Here is a 16,758-nt window from a genome sequence, read left to right as displayed (position 1 = left end):
GTAAGACTCCGTCGGGGATGGGGTGTGTGCCGGGGGAGGAGAATGACCAGATCAGAGGACCAAGGAAGAGACCCAGGGGTGGAGAGACTCCACCATTTCACGGTAAGATAGAAAGAAGCATTGATCAGGAGGAGAAGCGGGGATTTAGGAGTTGGGGACTAAGTGGACCTTAGCATTGGGCACTTGGACTACAGAAGGCCCAGGGCTCAGGGCGTCGGGTCCCCAGAAGGAGGAACTGAAAAGGCAATGCCCAACCCCCTAACTTCTAGACGTCTGGCCCCTGTGGCCTCCCGCCCCTGGCCTCGCCTCTCGTTCCTAGCTTGTTTGCCACCTAGTGTCTTTCCTGGGAGCAAGAGTCCTCAAAGTTACATCATGTGCGGCGGATAGGGCGGTGGCGGATGAGGGCGGGACCTCGAAGTCGGGGGCCGAAGGGTGGACCCAGTCCCACCCAATGGGAGAGGTGGGTTTGGCGGTTGGGAGGCAGGGGTTGGGGCGGCGGCTGGGCTGACCTGGGGCCTGGTGCCCCGAGGCCGAGGGAGCCAGCCTGCTGGCAGGGCGGAGGAAAGCTCGCGCCAGCCCTACCAGGTTCCGCCCCCGCGCCTGCCCCCCTCCTTTTTAAGCGCCTCCCGCCAGCCTCTGCTGTGGCTCGCTTCGCCGCGCTCCCTCCTTCCCCGCCTTCCATACCTCCCCGGCTCCGCTCGGTTCCGTGGCCACCCGGCAGCCCCTGCCCAGGTGCCATGGCCGCATTGTACCGCCCCGGCCTGCGGTGAGTGACCTCCGGCCCGGGGCCCACCCGCACCTTCCGCTGCGCTCGCCCTCTCGGGGCTGCCAGTGGCGCTCTCCTGCTCTCAGCCTCCGCCAGGTTTCCCATCCTAGGCGGAGGCGGGCAGGGGCGACTGCTGTGGGTCCAGCCTCCCGCGCCGTGCGTCTCTTGGGAGGGCAGCCGGCCGGTGCTCCTCGTTTCCGTCCGCACCTCCCCTTCTCTGCCTCGCTCGCCTCTGATCGCGCGATCTCTATCCGTCACTCTTAGAACTTCCTCTCCCTCCTCGCTCGTCTCTGCTGAGTCGGGTCTCGGCATATCCTCCTTTCCTTCCCAGATACCTCCCTCGGACCTCTACCGGGCTCCCAGCCAGCGCCCCAGGGTACTTCGAGAGGCAGCAGGGCCCTGGGGACAAGGGTACGTGAGCCCCGGGAGACTGAGCTCAGAGCCCCTTAAAGAAGATGGGAAGGTTAAACATCCATTCCCGGCCTTTCCCGGACTGGAAGGACTGGAACCTGGCGGGAAGTCCAGGGCAGCCCCAGGGACCTGGGGCCAGGAGAGGGAGGCAAGCAAGGTGGGAGGAGGGTGCCAAGTTGCCTTCGTTTCTTACATAGCTGGCTGAGTCCTCCTCTGTCCAGGACTGGAGCCCCCAGGCTCGTCCTGTTTGTCTGCTCGTCCTCTTAGTCTCCTTTCTATTTATTCTCTGAGGCCTCTCTTCTCAGCTTTTGTCTCAGAGTCGGAAGTGACCCACATCTCTCGCACAGCCCGTTCCACTTGGGCAGCCCTTGTGGGTAGTCTTTGAAGGAAAGGTCCCACTTAGGGGGCTGTAGGAGGGTGTGGGGGCTTCACAAGAGATAACGTGAGCGAGGCTCCAGCTGCAGAGAGGCTCTCCTCAAGGATGTGTGTCTTGAAAGTTAATGCTCAGAGAGAACTTCCCCCTGAGGCAGGAACAGACCCCGGTACCAGTAGCCCTCCTCCCCTGCCCCTGAGGCCACACTGATCATCTATCCTCCTTTAGCGGAAACCACCCCAGCTTCTACCCCAGCCAGACTCAAGCTCCCATATCCATGCTCTGAGCTTTCTCCCTTCCCCAGGCTAACACCCTCTGAGTCCCAGCTGCCAGCAGGCTGCTGTTTCACCCTCCCACCAACACCAAAGCTCTCTAGGCATGTGGCCTCTAGGAAGGAGAGCCAGGGGAAGCACAGAGTCACGCGGTCCTGGGTGTGGGGGCAGTTTCTGATGGGCGAGGCCTTGGTAGAGAAGGAGAGTAACATCCTTCTCATGGCCTTTGCTCTCTCAGGCTTACTCCACCTTGGGTCCAGGCCAATCAGAGCAGACCTTGCTTCTGTCTCCCCCAGGGCCATGAGAGGACAGACAACAGGACGCTGACCTCCTAAGAATTAAGCCCATGAACTCCAGCCAGTGACACTCATTCCCCAGTGGCCAACCTTCCACACAGTTCAGAAATACCCGAGGGCAACATTTTATGCAATCATTGTTGGTCCAAGTGGGCAGCAGCAGATCAGGGCCTGGAAGCCCAGCATCCAGTCACCTATTCTCTGTGCAAGAGTCCTCATCTAGAAACCTGGCACTGGAAAGACTGGGACCTTTGCTTGGGGCTTTCATAGTCTTACAGCATACACACCAGAAGGAAAGAATAAAAACAGTTGCCATTTTAACTTATAAAAAACTATGCTCAGAAATGGAAATAAAATGGATGAGGCTTCAAACACCAGACATATGAGATATGAAGTTGTCACCTGGGCCCAGCTTCTTGACACTTGGGCCAAAGGCCCCTACTCTTTTTTTTTTTTTTTTTTTTTTTTGAGACAGAGTCTCGCTCTGTTGCCCAGGCTGGAGTGCAGTGTCACAATCTCAGCTCACTGCAACCTCCACCTCCCGGGTTCAAGCGATTCTCCTGCCTCAGCCTCCTGAGTAGCTGGGACAACAGGCACACGCCACCACATCTGGCTAATTTTTGTATTTTTAGTAGATGGGGTTTCACCATGTTGGCCAGTATGGTCTTGATCTCCTGACCTCGTGATTCACCTGCCTCAGCCTCCCAAAGTGCTGGAATTACAGGCATGAGCCACCACGCCCAGCCATCCCCCTACTCATTTCTAAACATTGATTAAACAGTTAAACATGGGCATGGGCTACACATGCAGTAACATCAGCATGCCTACATGGACACTTCCACACAGCCAGGCATGTGCCTTTTTTGCTCCTTTGGCCATATCTGTCCCTAACTGACTAGGAGATACCCTCCTCAAGCGTCATAAAGGCTACAAGGTACATGTGTCCTGAACACATCCCACACACCAACTGCAACCTGCTCTTCATGGTCCCTGCATGCAGACATGTTTTAGCAGGCTGCAACAGCCCAAGCTTTCTGTCTCCCCACCACCCGCCTTGTCCACCCTCGATGACAGCAGCTAGCTCATTGTTTCCCTGTTTCTCCTGTAGGCTTAGCTGGCATGGGCTGAGCCCCTTAGGCTGGCCATCATGCCGTAGCATCCAGACCCTGCGAGTGCTTAGTGGAGATCTGGGTCAGCTTCCCACTGGCGTTCAAGATTTTGTAGAGCACAGTGCCCACCTGTGCCAACCAGAGGGCATCCACATCTGTGATGGAACAGAGGCTGAGAATACTGCCACACTGACCCTGCTGGAGCAGCAGGGCCTCATCCAAAAGGTCCCCAAGTACAATAACTGGTAAGCCTTGGGCTCCACAACCTGCAAGATAGGTGCACTGAGGCCACTTTGGGTTCACCAAGACATAATCAACTTAACTAGAACATCCTAATGGTATGAACAAGAATGAGAGCTTTGGGGTAGACGGACTCAGAAACTGGGATTTGCTCATGCCTATAATCCCAGCACTTTGGGAGGCCAAGGCGGGTGGATCACCAGAGGTCGGGAGTTTGAGACCAGCCTGACCAACATAGAGAAACCCCGTCTCTACTAAAAAAAAATACATATATACATATACACACACACACACACACACACACACACACACAAATTAGCCCAGCGTGGTGGCACATGCCTGTAATCCCAGCTACTTGGGTGGCTGAAGCAGGAGAATCACTTAAACCCAGGAGGCAGAGGTTGCAGTGAGCCGAGATCCCGTCGTTGCACTCCAGCCTGGGCAATAACAGCGAAACTCTGTCACAAAAAAAGAAACTGTTTTTTTTGTTTTGTTTTGTTTTTTGAGACAGAGTCTCGCTGTATCACCCAGGCTGGAGTGCAGTGGCATGATTACAGCTCACAGCAACCTCTGCCTCCCAGGTTCAAGCAATTCTCCTGCCTCTGCCTCCCAAGTAGCTGGGATTACAGGCATGTGCCACCACGCCCAGCTGATTTTCATATTTTTAGTAGAGACAGGGTTTCACCATGTTGGCCAAGTTGGTCTCAAACTCCTGACCTCAAGTGATCCACCCACCTCAGCCTCCCAAAGTGCTGGGATTACAGGCGTCAGCCACTGTGTCTGGCCTGGTTTGTAGTTTAAATGAAGAAGCTGATATAAATAAGATCCTTTGCTTTTTTTTTTTTTTTTTTCTCACCAGTTCAGGGAGATTTTGCCAGGGGCAGAGACCCCCAGAGGGCTGAGACCTTGGGGAAACACCCCTTAGATGGGACAAAGTCTGGAGGAAGGGCCTGAGATGTGATTGGGTGGGGAAAAATAAGGCCAACAGAAGACCTGGAGTCAAAGCTGGACTTGAAAAAGTGGGTCTAGGGACAAGGGAAACCTGCTGACAATGCGCTCTCCCCCAGCTGGCTGGCCCGCACAGACCCCAAGGATGTGGCACGAGTAGAAAGCAAGACGGTGATTGTAACTCCTTCTCAGCGGGACACGGTACCTCTCCCAGCTGGTGGGGCCCGTGGGCAGCTGGGCAACTGGATGTCCCCAGCTGATTTCCAGCGAGCTGTGGATGAGAGGTTTCCAGGCTGCATGCAGGGTAACCAGGGCAGGGACAGAGTGGCAGGGGCATGGAAGATATGAACAGGTTTGGAACCCTTCATCCAGGGGATGCTTTCCTCCACAGGCCGCACCATGTATGTGCTTCCATTCAGCATGGGTCCTGTGGGCTCCCCGCTGTCCCGCATTGGAGTACAGCTCACTGACTCAGCCTACGTGGTGGCAAGCATGCGTATTATGACCCGACTGGGGACGCCCGTGCTTCAGGCCCTGGGAGATGGTGACTTTGTCAAGTGTCTGCACTCCGTGGGCCAGCCCCTGACAGGACAAGGTAAGCACCTGCTCTGCCCCAAGGGGGACACAGAGGCCTTCTTGTACTCGGAGGAAATCCCAAATCCTACTTCTCCACAGACCCTAAGAACCTGTCCTCTCTGGCAACCTAATTCCCAAGATCCAGAGCAACAGTCCCAGCGGAGGTGTGAGGCTGTGTTTGCAGAGCACTTTGCACAAGATTGAGAAAAGTCCGTGTCCAAGAATAGGGGCACAAAAGCTAATGGTTATTATGAGGCGGGGGGCTTCAGCCACCTCTTGGTGCTGCTACTGCTCCCAAGTATCTCTCCTGCCAACCCCTGATCCCTCTGGCCCCTGACACCCCAGTTTGCGATGCTGCTGCCAGCAGCCCCATGACCCCATTGTCCCCAGGGGAGCCGGTGAGCCAGTGGCCATGCAACCCAGAGAAAACCCTGATTGGCCATGTGCCTGACCAGCGGGAGATCGTCTCCTTCGGCAGCGGCTATGGTGGCAACTCCCTGCTGGGCAAGAAGTGCTTTGCCCTGCGCATCGCCTCTCGGTTGGCCCGGGATGAGGGCTGGCTGGCAGAGCACATGCTGGTGAGGGCCTGGTGAGGAGCAGGGCAGCTGCCGGGGACGGGGCAGGGGTGGGGCCTGGCCAGTGCCTCAGCCTCACCTCCCTCCTGCCAGGGCCAGGCTGTTGGGCAGGGACTCTACTTGAAGGCCCAAAACTTTGGCCTCAGGCTGCTGAATGTTGGGGTTTCCCCTGCCACTCACCCAGGCCTAATGGCAGGGCAGTCACCTATATAGTGAATAAACATTGGTCCTCCCTGTTAAACCCTAGCTGTCCTTCCCCATGAAGACCATGCCCTGACCTTTGGTGACCTCTTTCTTATTCCCTCTCTCCCCAACGCACAGATCCTGGGCATCACCAGCCCTGCAGGGAAGAAGCGCTATGTGGCAGCCGCCTTCCCCAGTGCCTGTGGCAAGACCAACCTGGCCATGATGCGGCCTGCACTGCCAGGCTGGAAAGTGGAGTGTGTGGGGGATGACATTGCTTGGATGAGGTTTGACAGTGAAGGTGAGGGACCCTCAGATCACACTCTTGGTTCTGGCTCTTGTCAGAGCCTCGGGGTATCCTCTCTAGTGTTCACAGTGACTTTGTCAGTGAGAAAGTTTCCTGAACACCCAACCCTGCTCCATTCCTCTGGCAGCCCAGCCACCTTAGAGACAGCCTTTCCTCATCAGATCTTGAGTCCATCTCAGGACAGGGTGGGGTGGAGCAGGACCTTCTTTGGTCTTACATCTCAAGTTTTCCTTGTTTGGTCCTTCCTTTCTTTCACTTCTTCTAACAGGTCGACTCCGGGCCATCAACCCTGAGAATGGCTTCTTTGGGGTTGCCCCTGGTACCTCTGCCACCACCAATCCCAACGCCATGGCTACAATCCAGAGTAACACTATTTTTACCAATGTGGCTGAGACCAGCGATGGTGGCGTGTACTGGGAGGGCATTGACCAGCCTCTTCCACCTGGTGTTACTGTGACCTCCTGGCTGGGCAAACCCTGGAAACCTGGTATGTGCAGTAGGGAAGGTGTGGCACAGCCTCCAGGCCTCAGCACCTTAATGGTGGAAAAGCCTTCTCCACGACCTCCAGCCATCTTCTAGGACTGCCAGGAGGCATAGAAGTCATGAACGTCTGCAGTTTCCAGTCCCAGGCAAAATCTCAGTTCATGTCCCAACTCCACCAGTCACTGGTTTTGTGATCTGGCTAAGTTGCTCAACCCCTAAGCTTTAGTTTCCACATCAGTTGAATGAAGGTAGTTGTGATAGTACCTATCTCATGAGGTTGTTGGAGGATTAAAGAGTGCATAAAAAGGGTTTAGCACACTGACAAACACACAGTAGACTCTCAATAATAAATACAGGCTGGATTTTTTTAATGAAAGGAAAAGGAAGGACTTTTGAACATTGTTATAGAAGGTATTGGGCTCCAAGCACTATCCATAAAGTTTGACCCATTAGGAAAACAGGAAACCTGCCTCCTTTGCTCTGACTCTCCTCCTGCCACTTGGCTCCCACTGTCCCCTGTATAATAACCACTGTCTAAAGGTCAGTAGTGTTATCCTCACCCTTCCCCTGTCCCTCCAAAGCATTCACCCCAATCCTTCCTATAAACAAAATCAGGTCAGTGCTTGAGTCTTTCCCAGAAGCTAGTTTCTGAATCCTGTCATTACCCCGGGCGCCTGGGAGTCCCACCTCTCCCTCAACCCTGCACTCTGGACCTTCAGTATTCTTTCCATGGCCTTCTGCAGTCAGGCAGTCCAGACACCGAGGTGGGGGCAAAGAAGAGCGTGGGAGGGGAGGGTGGCCTTGTGGTCACTGAAGCCTATATTCAGGTTTGCCAGGCTGGCCTAGCAGTCACCTTCCTTGCCTCATCTAATCACCCTTTATTTTTACTAGCACCATCATTAAGCCCCTCTCAGCCTTCCCACCCAACTGAGAAATCCAAGAAACTTTCATCTTTCCCCACAGGCTAGTTCCCCAACCCTTTCATCTCCAGATTCGGGGGCATAACTAAGGCATCTTGTCCCCAGCTTCAATTTCCAGAACAATACCCTGTGTTAGGGTCCTGCACTGGGTGCTGATGAAGGATGGCTCTTATCTGCGATGGGAGGCAGAAGCTGGGGGATGGGACACAGTGGGGATTTGGGCCCCATGGCTTCCCCACCCCCCAGGTCTAACCAGCAACCTCCAGCAGAGAAGGGGATGTGTCCACTCAGGGGCCACACAGTGGTGCTTCATACATGTGCCACTGACTTAGTCCCAATCCCTCTCCAGGACACCTGAAGGTGCCAAGTATGACCTGGGCTCCTAAGGTTATCCCTACCCATGTGATATCCCTATCTCTATTCTTCAAGCCCTATCACTTCATCAGGGTCTAAGCAGGGCAGGGAAATCTCCAGCATTTTGTTAGCTTTAAAATCAATTCCTTGCTGGGTGGACATCTATAATCCCAGCACTTTGGGAGGCTGAGGCGGGTGGATCACCTGAGGTCAGGAGTTCGAGACCAGGCTGGCAACATGGCAAAACCCCATCTCTACTAAAAATACAAAAATCAGCTGGGCATCATGGCTCACGCCTGTAATCCCAGCTACTTAGGAGGCAGGAGAATCGCTTGATCCCAGGAGGCAGAGGTTGTAGTGAGACAAGATCGTGCCACTGCACTCCAGCCTGGTGACAGAGTGAAACTCTGTCTCACAAATAAATTAATTAATTAATAAAATAAAATCAGGCCAGGCGCAGTGGCTCACGCCTGTAATCCTAGCACTTTGGGAGGCTGAGGTGGGCAGATCACCTAAGGTCAGGAGTTTGAAACCAGCCTGGCCAACATGGTGAAACACCATCTCTATTAAAAATACAAAAAAATCAGCCAGGCATGGTGGTGGGTGCCTGTAATCCCAGCTATTGGGGAGGCTGAGGCAGGAGAATTGCTCGAACCCGGGAGGCGGAGGTTGCAGTAAGCTGAGATTGCGCCACTGCGCTCGCTACAGCCTGGGCAACAGAGTGAGACTCCACCTCAAAAATAAAAAGATAAAATAAATTCCTGTTTGCATTTTGATAACTTAGGAGAGTCTGTCTTCCCCAGTTTGCTGATGGAAAGTCAATTGTCTGAGGTACTAAGCTGACATTCTCAGTTTTTGCTTTAGGTTTGGGCATTTATATAATAATCTCGCAAATAACGAAATAGTTTCTGGGGGAAAAATTATTATAACCTTATGCCCATATCTAACTCCATTCCCTTGAGCCCTGGTCAGTGCCAACTGCCAGTAGCTTGGCACAAACATTAGTGTGCTGCCAAACCCCAATTCCTCTCCCACTCTTTTCTCACATAGCTCAGCTGGCAGCACCTTCATGGCTAAATAACCTGAGCTTTTGGAGATGCCCTGGCTCCCTTCTCTCTGCTCCTTATCACACAAAGTTCTAGGCAGCTGATGAGACAAAAAAAAAAAAAAAGAACCCTGCAAGAATGTGTGCCCATGTATGTGTGTGTTGGGAGTCGACATGACCTTGGAAATAATAGTGTTTGTATTTCCTCTGCCAGGTGACAAGGAGCCCTGTGCACATCCCAACTCTCGCTTTTGCGCCCCGGCTCGCCAGTGCCCTATCATGGACCCAGCCTGGGAGGCCCCAGAGGGTGTCCCCATTGACGCCATCATCTTTGGTGGCCGCAGACCCAAAGGTAAACAACATGTGAGCTCCATGTTCTTGGCAAAAGGGCTATGTCTGTATCAGGGTCTACCTCCTTCCCTCTGATCCAGAGCCTCGGCCTGCATCTTATCTGTAGTTGTCTGTTTCCAGAGTTCTCCCCTGGTGAATGCAAACTTGGGAGGAGGCAAAGGGTCTGAAAATGGGATAGCCAAGGTCCTGGGAGAGAGAGTACCAGTCAAGCTCACCAGAAGGGCTGGAGTGAGGGTCCAAAGAAAACGGCTGCCTGTGACTCTGTTCATTGGTGATCTAGGGGTACCCCTGGTATACGAGGCCTTCAACTGGCGTCATGGGGTGTTTGTGGGCAGTGCCATGCGCTCTGAGTCCACTGCTGCAGCAGAACACAAAGGTGAGCACCCTCGCCATTCCTCCCTCTCCTCTGTGCGCACACAGCACTTCCTCTCTCCCTTCCTGAGCCAGACCTTCCTTTTGTCCACCCCTGGAGTCTGATATGGCTCCACCTCTTCCCACTTCTATCTTTTCCCTATCCCTGAAGATATTCCAGAACCATGAGCCTTTCACAGCTTCTTCCAACTGGGTGCAGGGTGCCCTTCCCTTCCCCAGTGAGAAGGAAGACTCCTTACCCATCTTGCTCCCCTCCCTAGGGAAGATCATCATGCACGACCCATTTGCCATGCGGCCCTTTTTTGGCTACAACTTTGGGCACTACCTGGAACACTGGCTGAGCATGGAGGGGCGCAAGGGGGCCCAGCTGCCCCGTATCTTCCATGTCAACTGGTTCCGGCGTGACGAGGCAGGGCACTTCCTGTGGCCAGGCTTTGGGGAGAATGCTCGGGTGCTAGACTGGATCTGCCGGCGGTTAGAGGGGGAGGACAGTGCCCGAGAGACACCCATTGGGCTGGTGCCAAAGGAAGGAGCCTTGGATCTCAGTGGCCTCGGAGCTATAGACACCACTCAGCTGTTCTCCCTCCCCAAGGATTTCTGGGAACAGGAGGTTCGTGACATTCGGAGCTACCTGACAGAGCAGGTCAACCAGGACCTACCCAAAGAGGTGTTGGCTGAGCTTGAAGCCCTGGAAAGACGTGTGCACAAAATGTGACCTGAGGCTGTAGTCTAGCAAGAGGACATAGCACCCTCATCTGGGAATAGGGAAGTCACTTTGCAGAAAATACGAGCAATCTGATATTAACTAACATCTTCTATGTGCCATAGACCTTCCCACAAAGACTGTCCAATAATAAGAGATGCTGATCTATTTTACACAAGATTTGTGCTGTTTTCATTTCTCACCTATCTTCACAGGCTTCCCTCTAACACCAATCTCACAATCTTCCAGCCCCTGGAAGAAGCACAGCCCAGCACAATCAAAGATCTGTTTTACAGGCAGCTCTAGCACTGGGTCACAGACATAGGAATTGCTGGGAGAAGGCACTATCCACTCTATGTCCCGAGTTCTTAAAAGAAAAAAAAAAAGGTGAGGCTGGGTGCGGTGGCTCACACCTGTAATCCCAGCACTTTGGGAGGCTGAGGCGGGTGGATCACAAGGTCAGGGGATTGAGACCATCTTGGCTAACACGGTGAAACCCTGTAGCTACTAAAAATACCAAAAAAAAAAAAAAAATTAGCCAGGCGTGGTGGCGGGTGCCTGTAGTCCTAGCTACTTGGGAGGCTGAGGCAGGAGAATGGTGTGAACCCAGGAGGCAGAGCTTGCAGTGAGCCAAAATCGTGCCACTGCACACTCCAGCCTGGGCGACAGAGAGAGACTCCATCTCAAAAAAAAAAAAAAAAATGGTGAGGGCCTGAGCAAGCTGCTCAGTACAGCCCCCAGGCCTAAAATTCCTGATCTCCCACTTAGATTGCAGAAGCCTCTACAACCCCATTCTCCAGTGAAGTGGCTTCATTGTCAGTTCTCAAATTTGTTCTTCCCCCGCCTGACCTGGCACTGGGAGTTACACAGTATTCATGGAAGCATATTCAATATTAGGACAGCTAACAACACTTCTGTAGCACCTTCTATGTGCCAGGCACTGCTGAGGCCATCTCGGTCGGGGAGAGCCTAACCCAGTGGTGCTAGAGGAATTAAAGACACACACAGAGAAATATAGAGGTGTGGAATAGGAAATCAGTGGTCTCACAGCCTTGAGACCTGAGAGCCTCGAACAGAGATTTACCCACATATTTATTGACGGCAAGTCAGTGATAAGCATTGTTTTTATAGATTATAGATTAACTAATTTCCTTATGGAAAACAAACGGATGGGCCAAAATAAAGGGATGGGCTCTGGCTAGTTATCTGCAGCAGGAGCATGTCCTTAAGGCACAGATCACTCATGCTATTGTTTGTGGTTTAAGAACCCCTTTAAGCAGTTTTCCACCCTGGGTGGGCCAAGTGTTCCTTGCCCTCATTCCGTTAAACCCACAACCTTCCAGCGTGGGTGTCATGGCCATCACGAACATGTTGCAGTGCTGCAGAGATTTTGTTTATGGCCAGTTTTGGGTCCGGTTTATGGCCAGATTTTGGGGGCCTATTCCCAACATGTCCCCCTTATTTGATTTGCAAAGTGATAAAAACAAAGGCAGCTTTGTCAAGCTGAGCTACTTCTCGCAGGAGCTGCAGGAGTCAGGATCCGCATCTGCGGACTATACAAAGACAAATGACACAGATTAGAAGCACAATCATCATTGACATCACAGAGCTTCCAAGTGTTTTTATCCATTTTAATGGGTTACTAGCTGCTAATCTGTCTGCAGCTCCTTCAAGCACTCCGGTTCCTGGCATTAAGGTCAGGTGTGCCTGGGATGCCTCAAATGTTTGTTCTTTTAATAATAGTTTCCACAAATCCTTGTTTAGCTCCTACAACAGGCCACATCATTTGAGGTTGAGATGTCACTATACCACCACGGTTCCAGATAATAGGAACTCTTGCCGTACTTCTTATCATTTCTACCATCTGACCACTTTGTTCAGACCAGCTGAACATAGTGTGACCATGGCATGCAGACTGAGAGGTGCAATTCAAGCTAAAGATCCCCTTAGAGGACCAATTAATAATGACTCCATGGGAATCATAGAGCAGCACTTCTGCCTGTTCTGCAATGCAATCTTCCTAAACAAGTACGTTCATTTTTTCTAACTGAGGCAATCCTGTTTACAAATAGGTTTTTGAGGGCGGTATGCCTCAATTATAGGAGCAGATTTATTATGGTAAATACTGAGATCAGAAAGCATGTGTAACTGTATCATAGAGTGATTACATCCAGACATTATTGCCAGACAAGATTGATAAATATGCCCAATAAGTATAATTGTTCCCTGTGTTAGCCCTTGGTGAAGAAATACTCATGGCAATGGTGATCACCGCTATCATAGCTACCATTAAATTACTCATTGTGACTGGTTGTCCCACTTTGCTCAGGTTTTCTTCCGCCATCTGTGACTGCTTCTTGATCTGTCTCCAGGTGGGTGGCTGTGTTCGATGGGTGTTACTCGTGACAGTTGGGGTCCTCCTCTCTCAGCATCAGTCTCAACATGGCTGCAACCGGGGGGTTCTCGGGATCCTCCTGGAATCTCTTTCTCAGCATCTCACTCATGATAAGCTTTCAGGTGTCTTGATAGTATCCAAATTGGCTGTTGATTTTGGCCTGGAAAAACACAAACATAACCTCTACCCCAAGTTTATTATTTTACCTATTTCCCAACTTTTTGTTATCAGATCTCTCCACCAAACCAGTTGTTCAGCTTCTGTCTTTGCAGTTGGTTTCTGTAGATGCTGTTCAGCTGCTGATACCATCTGGCCTTTGGGCAGGCTCAAAAAATTTAAAGTTAATAATGCTAAATTCAGTTGCATCTGTAGTGTTCCATATTCCCTGTTTTCCTCCCTTTGCTTTTGCAACTGCCGTTTTAGGGAGAGATTCATTCTTTCCACTGTGGCTTGTCCTTGAGAATTATATGGGATACCAGTAATGTGTTTAATATTCCATACAGAGAAAAATGTAGCTAGAGATTGGCTAGTATAGCCTGGGACATTATCCGTTAACCATTTTAAAGGTATAGGTTCTGGAGGCTTAACAATGGCTGCCATCAAAAATGATATTCTAAACCTTGGTGGGAACTGTTGTCCTTTTGCTTGAAGCAGTTTTTTTAAACCTTGCAAATTTTGTCTAGTCCCATACCAGGGACATACCCCATTTCATGCATCATATGTTGACTTTGAGGGCTATATAAGTGTTCTGGAATTAGAAGTTGTGCTCCCCATTGTTGCAATAAATCTCTTCCCCATAAATTTATAGGTACAGAAGTTATAACTGGTTGAATAGTCCCAGGTTGTCCATTGGGCCCTTCACAGTGCAAAACATAACTACCTTGATATACTTCAGGGGCATTACCAACTCCAACTATGTTAAATTGAGCAGGTTGAATTGGCCAAGTGGGTGGCCAGTGCTGCAGAGAAATGACTGAAATGTCCGCTCCTGTATCTACCAAACCTTTAAATTTCTTTCACTGAATAGTTATTTCACAGGTAGGAGGTTTATCAGTAATTTGATTTACCCAATAAGCTGCTTTGCCTCGTTTTTTTGTGCTTCCAAATCCTCCTGTTGATTTAATTTCACTTTTCCCCCATTCCCGCATATGGCACAATCAGGAGCTGAGCTATACGCTCTCCTGGCTCTGCCTTCCAGGGAACAGAAGTAGATATAAGAATTTGAATTTCCCCATTGTAATCTGAATCAATGACTCCTGTTTATATTTGTACCCTTTTTAAACTTAAACTAGACCTTCCTAGAAGTAATCCTATTGTCCCCGCTGGCAAGGGTCCACAGACTCCTGCTGGGACCTTTTGTGGGGGTTCCCCAGGCAGAAGGCTCACAGCTTTTGTGCAGCATAAATCTACTGCAGCACTACCGGCTGGGGCAGGGGACAGACATTGTACAGGGGTGAGGGAATGGCCTGAGCCAGAAATGCCCCGGTTTGGAATGGCACCCAGGATGGGCCCCTCATAGCGTTTCCCAAAATCGGGTTCCCATCTTTATCAAACTTAGAGTGACACTGTTTAGTCCAATGTTTTCCTTTTTTACATTTTGGATATATTTCAGGTTCAGCAGTTTTCTTTTTTCCCCTATCTGGTGGCCTGACTTGCTGATTTTTTCTACATTCTTTTTTAGTATGACCATGCTTTCCACAGTTAAAACAAGCTCCAGGAAACAGAGTATTTCCTTTATCCACTCTTGGTCCTGCCATTGCCTGTGCCAACAAAGTAGCTTTATGCAGATTACCTCCGATACCATCACAGATCTTGATATAATCAACTAAATGTGCTTTCCCTCTAATAGGTCGCAGAGCAGCCTGGCAATCAGGCCTAGCACTGTCAAAAGCTAATAACCGTAACACTGTATCCTGAGCAGCCGAATCTGCAATCACCTGTTTAAGAGACTCCTGTAACCAAGCTATAAAATCTGCGTACAGTTCTTTTGGTCCCTGCTTTACAGCACTAAAGAAAGGGTATTGTTCTCCACCTGAAGTGATTTTTTCCCAAGCTCTAATGCACACTCCTCTAAGCTGTTCTATGGCATCATCCTGCATGACCACTTGTGCATCTAAACCAGCCCAGCCGCCAACCCCCAAAAGTTGGTCTGCAGTTATATTAATTTGAGGTTGGGCCTGGGCATTGCGAGCAGCCTGAATGGAAGTTTCATCTGCCCACCAAGTTTTAAATTGTAAGAACTGAGCAGGAGTTAGACAAGCTCGAGTAAGAGCATCCCAGTCAGTAGAAATCATCCGACTGGAAACAGCAACATTCTTTAACAGTCCCATTACAAAAGGAGAACCTGGTCCATACTGATTAACAGCTTGGTTAAATTCTTTGAGTAATTTAAAAGGAAAAGAGTCAAATGTAGCTATAATATTTCCCTGTTGATCTGGGGGGTGTATTCTAACAGGCAACTGCCAAGCCTCCAAACCACCCTCTCATCTAACTTGCTGAACTCCTGCCTGAATAGAACTGAGAGCAGTCGCTCAAGGCCCTGCTTGAACAGTCACTGAGGCAACTACTTTTTGCCCAGTGATCCTCCAGAAAAGAAAGATCTGGAGGGTCAGGCCACTCTTTTTCTTCAAAATAATAACGATGGGTGCAGAAGGGTAGGGATGAACCTCTCCCTACTTTGCCCCTTTAGCTTTAGCTGGCAAACAAACCTGCTCTGTTACTTCTTCTGTTACTTCATTATACTCTCATTCCTCCTCATCATCAGTGTGAAAAGGTTCCAAGGTGGAATGCACCAGAGCCCACACTTGTCCCACTGTTACCCTGCTGCTTCCGAGCTCCCCTTCTTATTCACCACGGGGATTGCTTTAAGAGTACTCAAGTGTCCTCCACCTTAGTTCCACATTCTCCAACTGTCGCTCTGGTGACCCTTTGACCTGAATTTGAGCACTCACATACGGGCACCACTTGCCACGACCAGCTCGGTCAGGGAGACCCTAACCCAGTGGCACCAGAGGAATTAAAGGCACACACACAGAAATATAGAAGTGTGGAGTGGGAAATCAGGGGTCTCACAGCCTTCAGAGCTGAGAGCCTCGAACAGAGATTTACCCACGTATTTATTGACAGCAAGTCAGTGATAAGCATTGCTTTTATAGATTATAGATTAACTAAAAGTATTCCTTATGGGAAACAAAGGGATGGGCCAAAATAAAGGGATGGGCTCTGGCTAGTTATCTGCAGCAGGAGCATGTCCTTAGGGCACAGATCGCTCATGCTATTGTTTATAGTTTAAGAACCCCTTTAAGCAGTTTTCCACCCTGGGTGGGCGAGGTTTCCTTGCCCTCATTCTGGTAAACCCACAACCTTCCAGTGTGGGCGACATGGTCATCACAAACATGTCACAGTGCTGCAGAGATTTTGCTTATGGCCAGTTTTGGGGCCAGTTTATGGCCAGATTTTGGGGGCCTATTCCCAACAAGGCACTGTTCTAAGCACATACATAACAACCCTTTGGGGGAATTACCATTTTACAGATGAAGTAACAAAGGCACAGAGAGGTCAAGTAATTTGTCCAAAGCTTCACCATTAGTAAACAATAGAGCTAAGGGTTAAAGTGATAAAACTCCACAGACATGTCTTTCATAGTAGTATAGACATCTAGAACTGTAAGGACCTTAGAAGTCACCTATTCCGCTGGGCGCAGTGGCTCATGCCTGTAATCCCAGCACTTTGGGAGGCTGAGGAGGGAGGATCACCTGAGGTCAGGAGTTCAAGACCAGCCTGGCCAACACGGTGAAACCCCTTCTCTACAAAAATACAAAAATTAGCCAGGCATGATGGCAAGCGCCTGTAATCCCAGCTATTCAGGAGAATCACTTGAACTCAGGAGGCAGAGGTTGCAGCGAGCCGAGATCGTGCCATTGCACTCCAGCCTGGGGGATAGAGCGAGACTCCGTCTCAAAAAATAATAGTAAAATAAAAAATAAAAAGTCACCTATTCCGTGTTTCTCAAACTTAAAAGTGCCTTTGAATCACCTGGAGATCTTGTTAAAATGCAGATTGTCACTCGGCAAGTGTGT

At 50.5% G+C, this 16,758-nt stretch overlaps 2 protein-coding genes across 12 annotated transcripts in view; one reads left to right on the top strand and one right to left on the bottom strand.

Annotated features, from left to right (window-relative positions):
- NRL (neural retina leucine zipper) overlaps positions 1-16,758 on the bottom strand; it is a 37,570-nt gene that overhangs the window by 12,868 nt on the left and 7,944 nt on the right. For 3 of the 7 annotated variants that reach the window (XM_030931769.1, XM_030931770.1, XM_030931771.1), the window contains exon 1: positions 800-1,983. The exons of 3 other annotated variants lie outside the window; for them this stretch is intronic. The gene's annotated coding sequence lies outside the window, so the exon portion shown is untranslated. Of the gene's footprint in view, positions 1-799; positions 1,984-16,758 lie in introns of those variants that run through there. One more of the 7 variants, XM_010363795.2, reaches the window with a different exon arrangement.
- PCK2 (phosphoenolpyruvate carboxykinase 2, mitochondrial) lies at positions 467-10,459 on the top strand. Of its 5 annotated transcripts, none has more exons than XM_030931762.1 (11): positions 467-585; positions 1,098-1,177; positions 3,227-3,472; positions 4,535-4,719; positions 4,807-5,010; positions 5,382-5,569; positions 5,888-6,050; positions 6,325-6,543; positions 9,073-9,210; positions 9,490-9,585; positions 9,842-10,457. In XM_030931762.1, the coding sequence occupies exons 4-11, from the start codon at positions 4,662-4,664 to the stop codon at positions 10,294-10,296; spliced, it is 1,521 nt and encodes a 506-aa protein (XP_030787622.1). In that variant the 5' UTR covers positions 467-585; positions 1,098-1,177; positions 3,227-3,472; positions 4,535-4,661; the 3' UTR covers positions 10,297-10,457. The 5 variants fall into 5 exon arrangements, with proteins under 5 accessions (XP_030787622.1, XP_010362098.2, XP_010362099.2 ...); XM_010363799.2 differs by lacking the exon at positions 467-585 and adding an exon at positions 611-766; XM_010363796.2 differs by lacking the exon at positions 1,098-1,177 and having other exon boundaries at positions 474-766.

The sequence above is a fragment of the Rhinopithecus roxellana genome, chromosome 5 (genome assembly GCF_007565055.1).
Source record: "Rhinopithecus roxellana isolate Shanxi Qingling chromosome 5, ASM756505v1, whole genome shotgun sequence".
NCBI classification, from domain to species: Eukaryota; Metazoa; Chordata; class Mammalia; order Primates; family Cercopithecidae; genus Rhinopithecus; species Rhinopithecus roxellana.
This window is presented reverse-complemented; position numbering and strand designations above follow the sequence as displayed.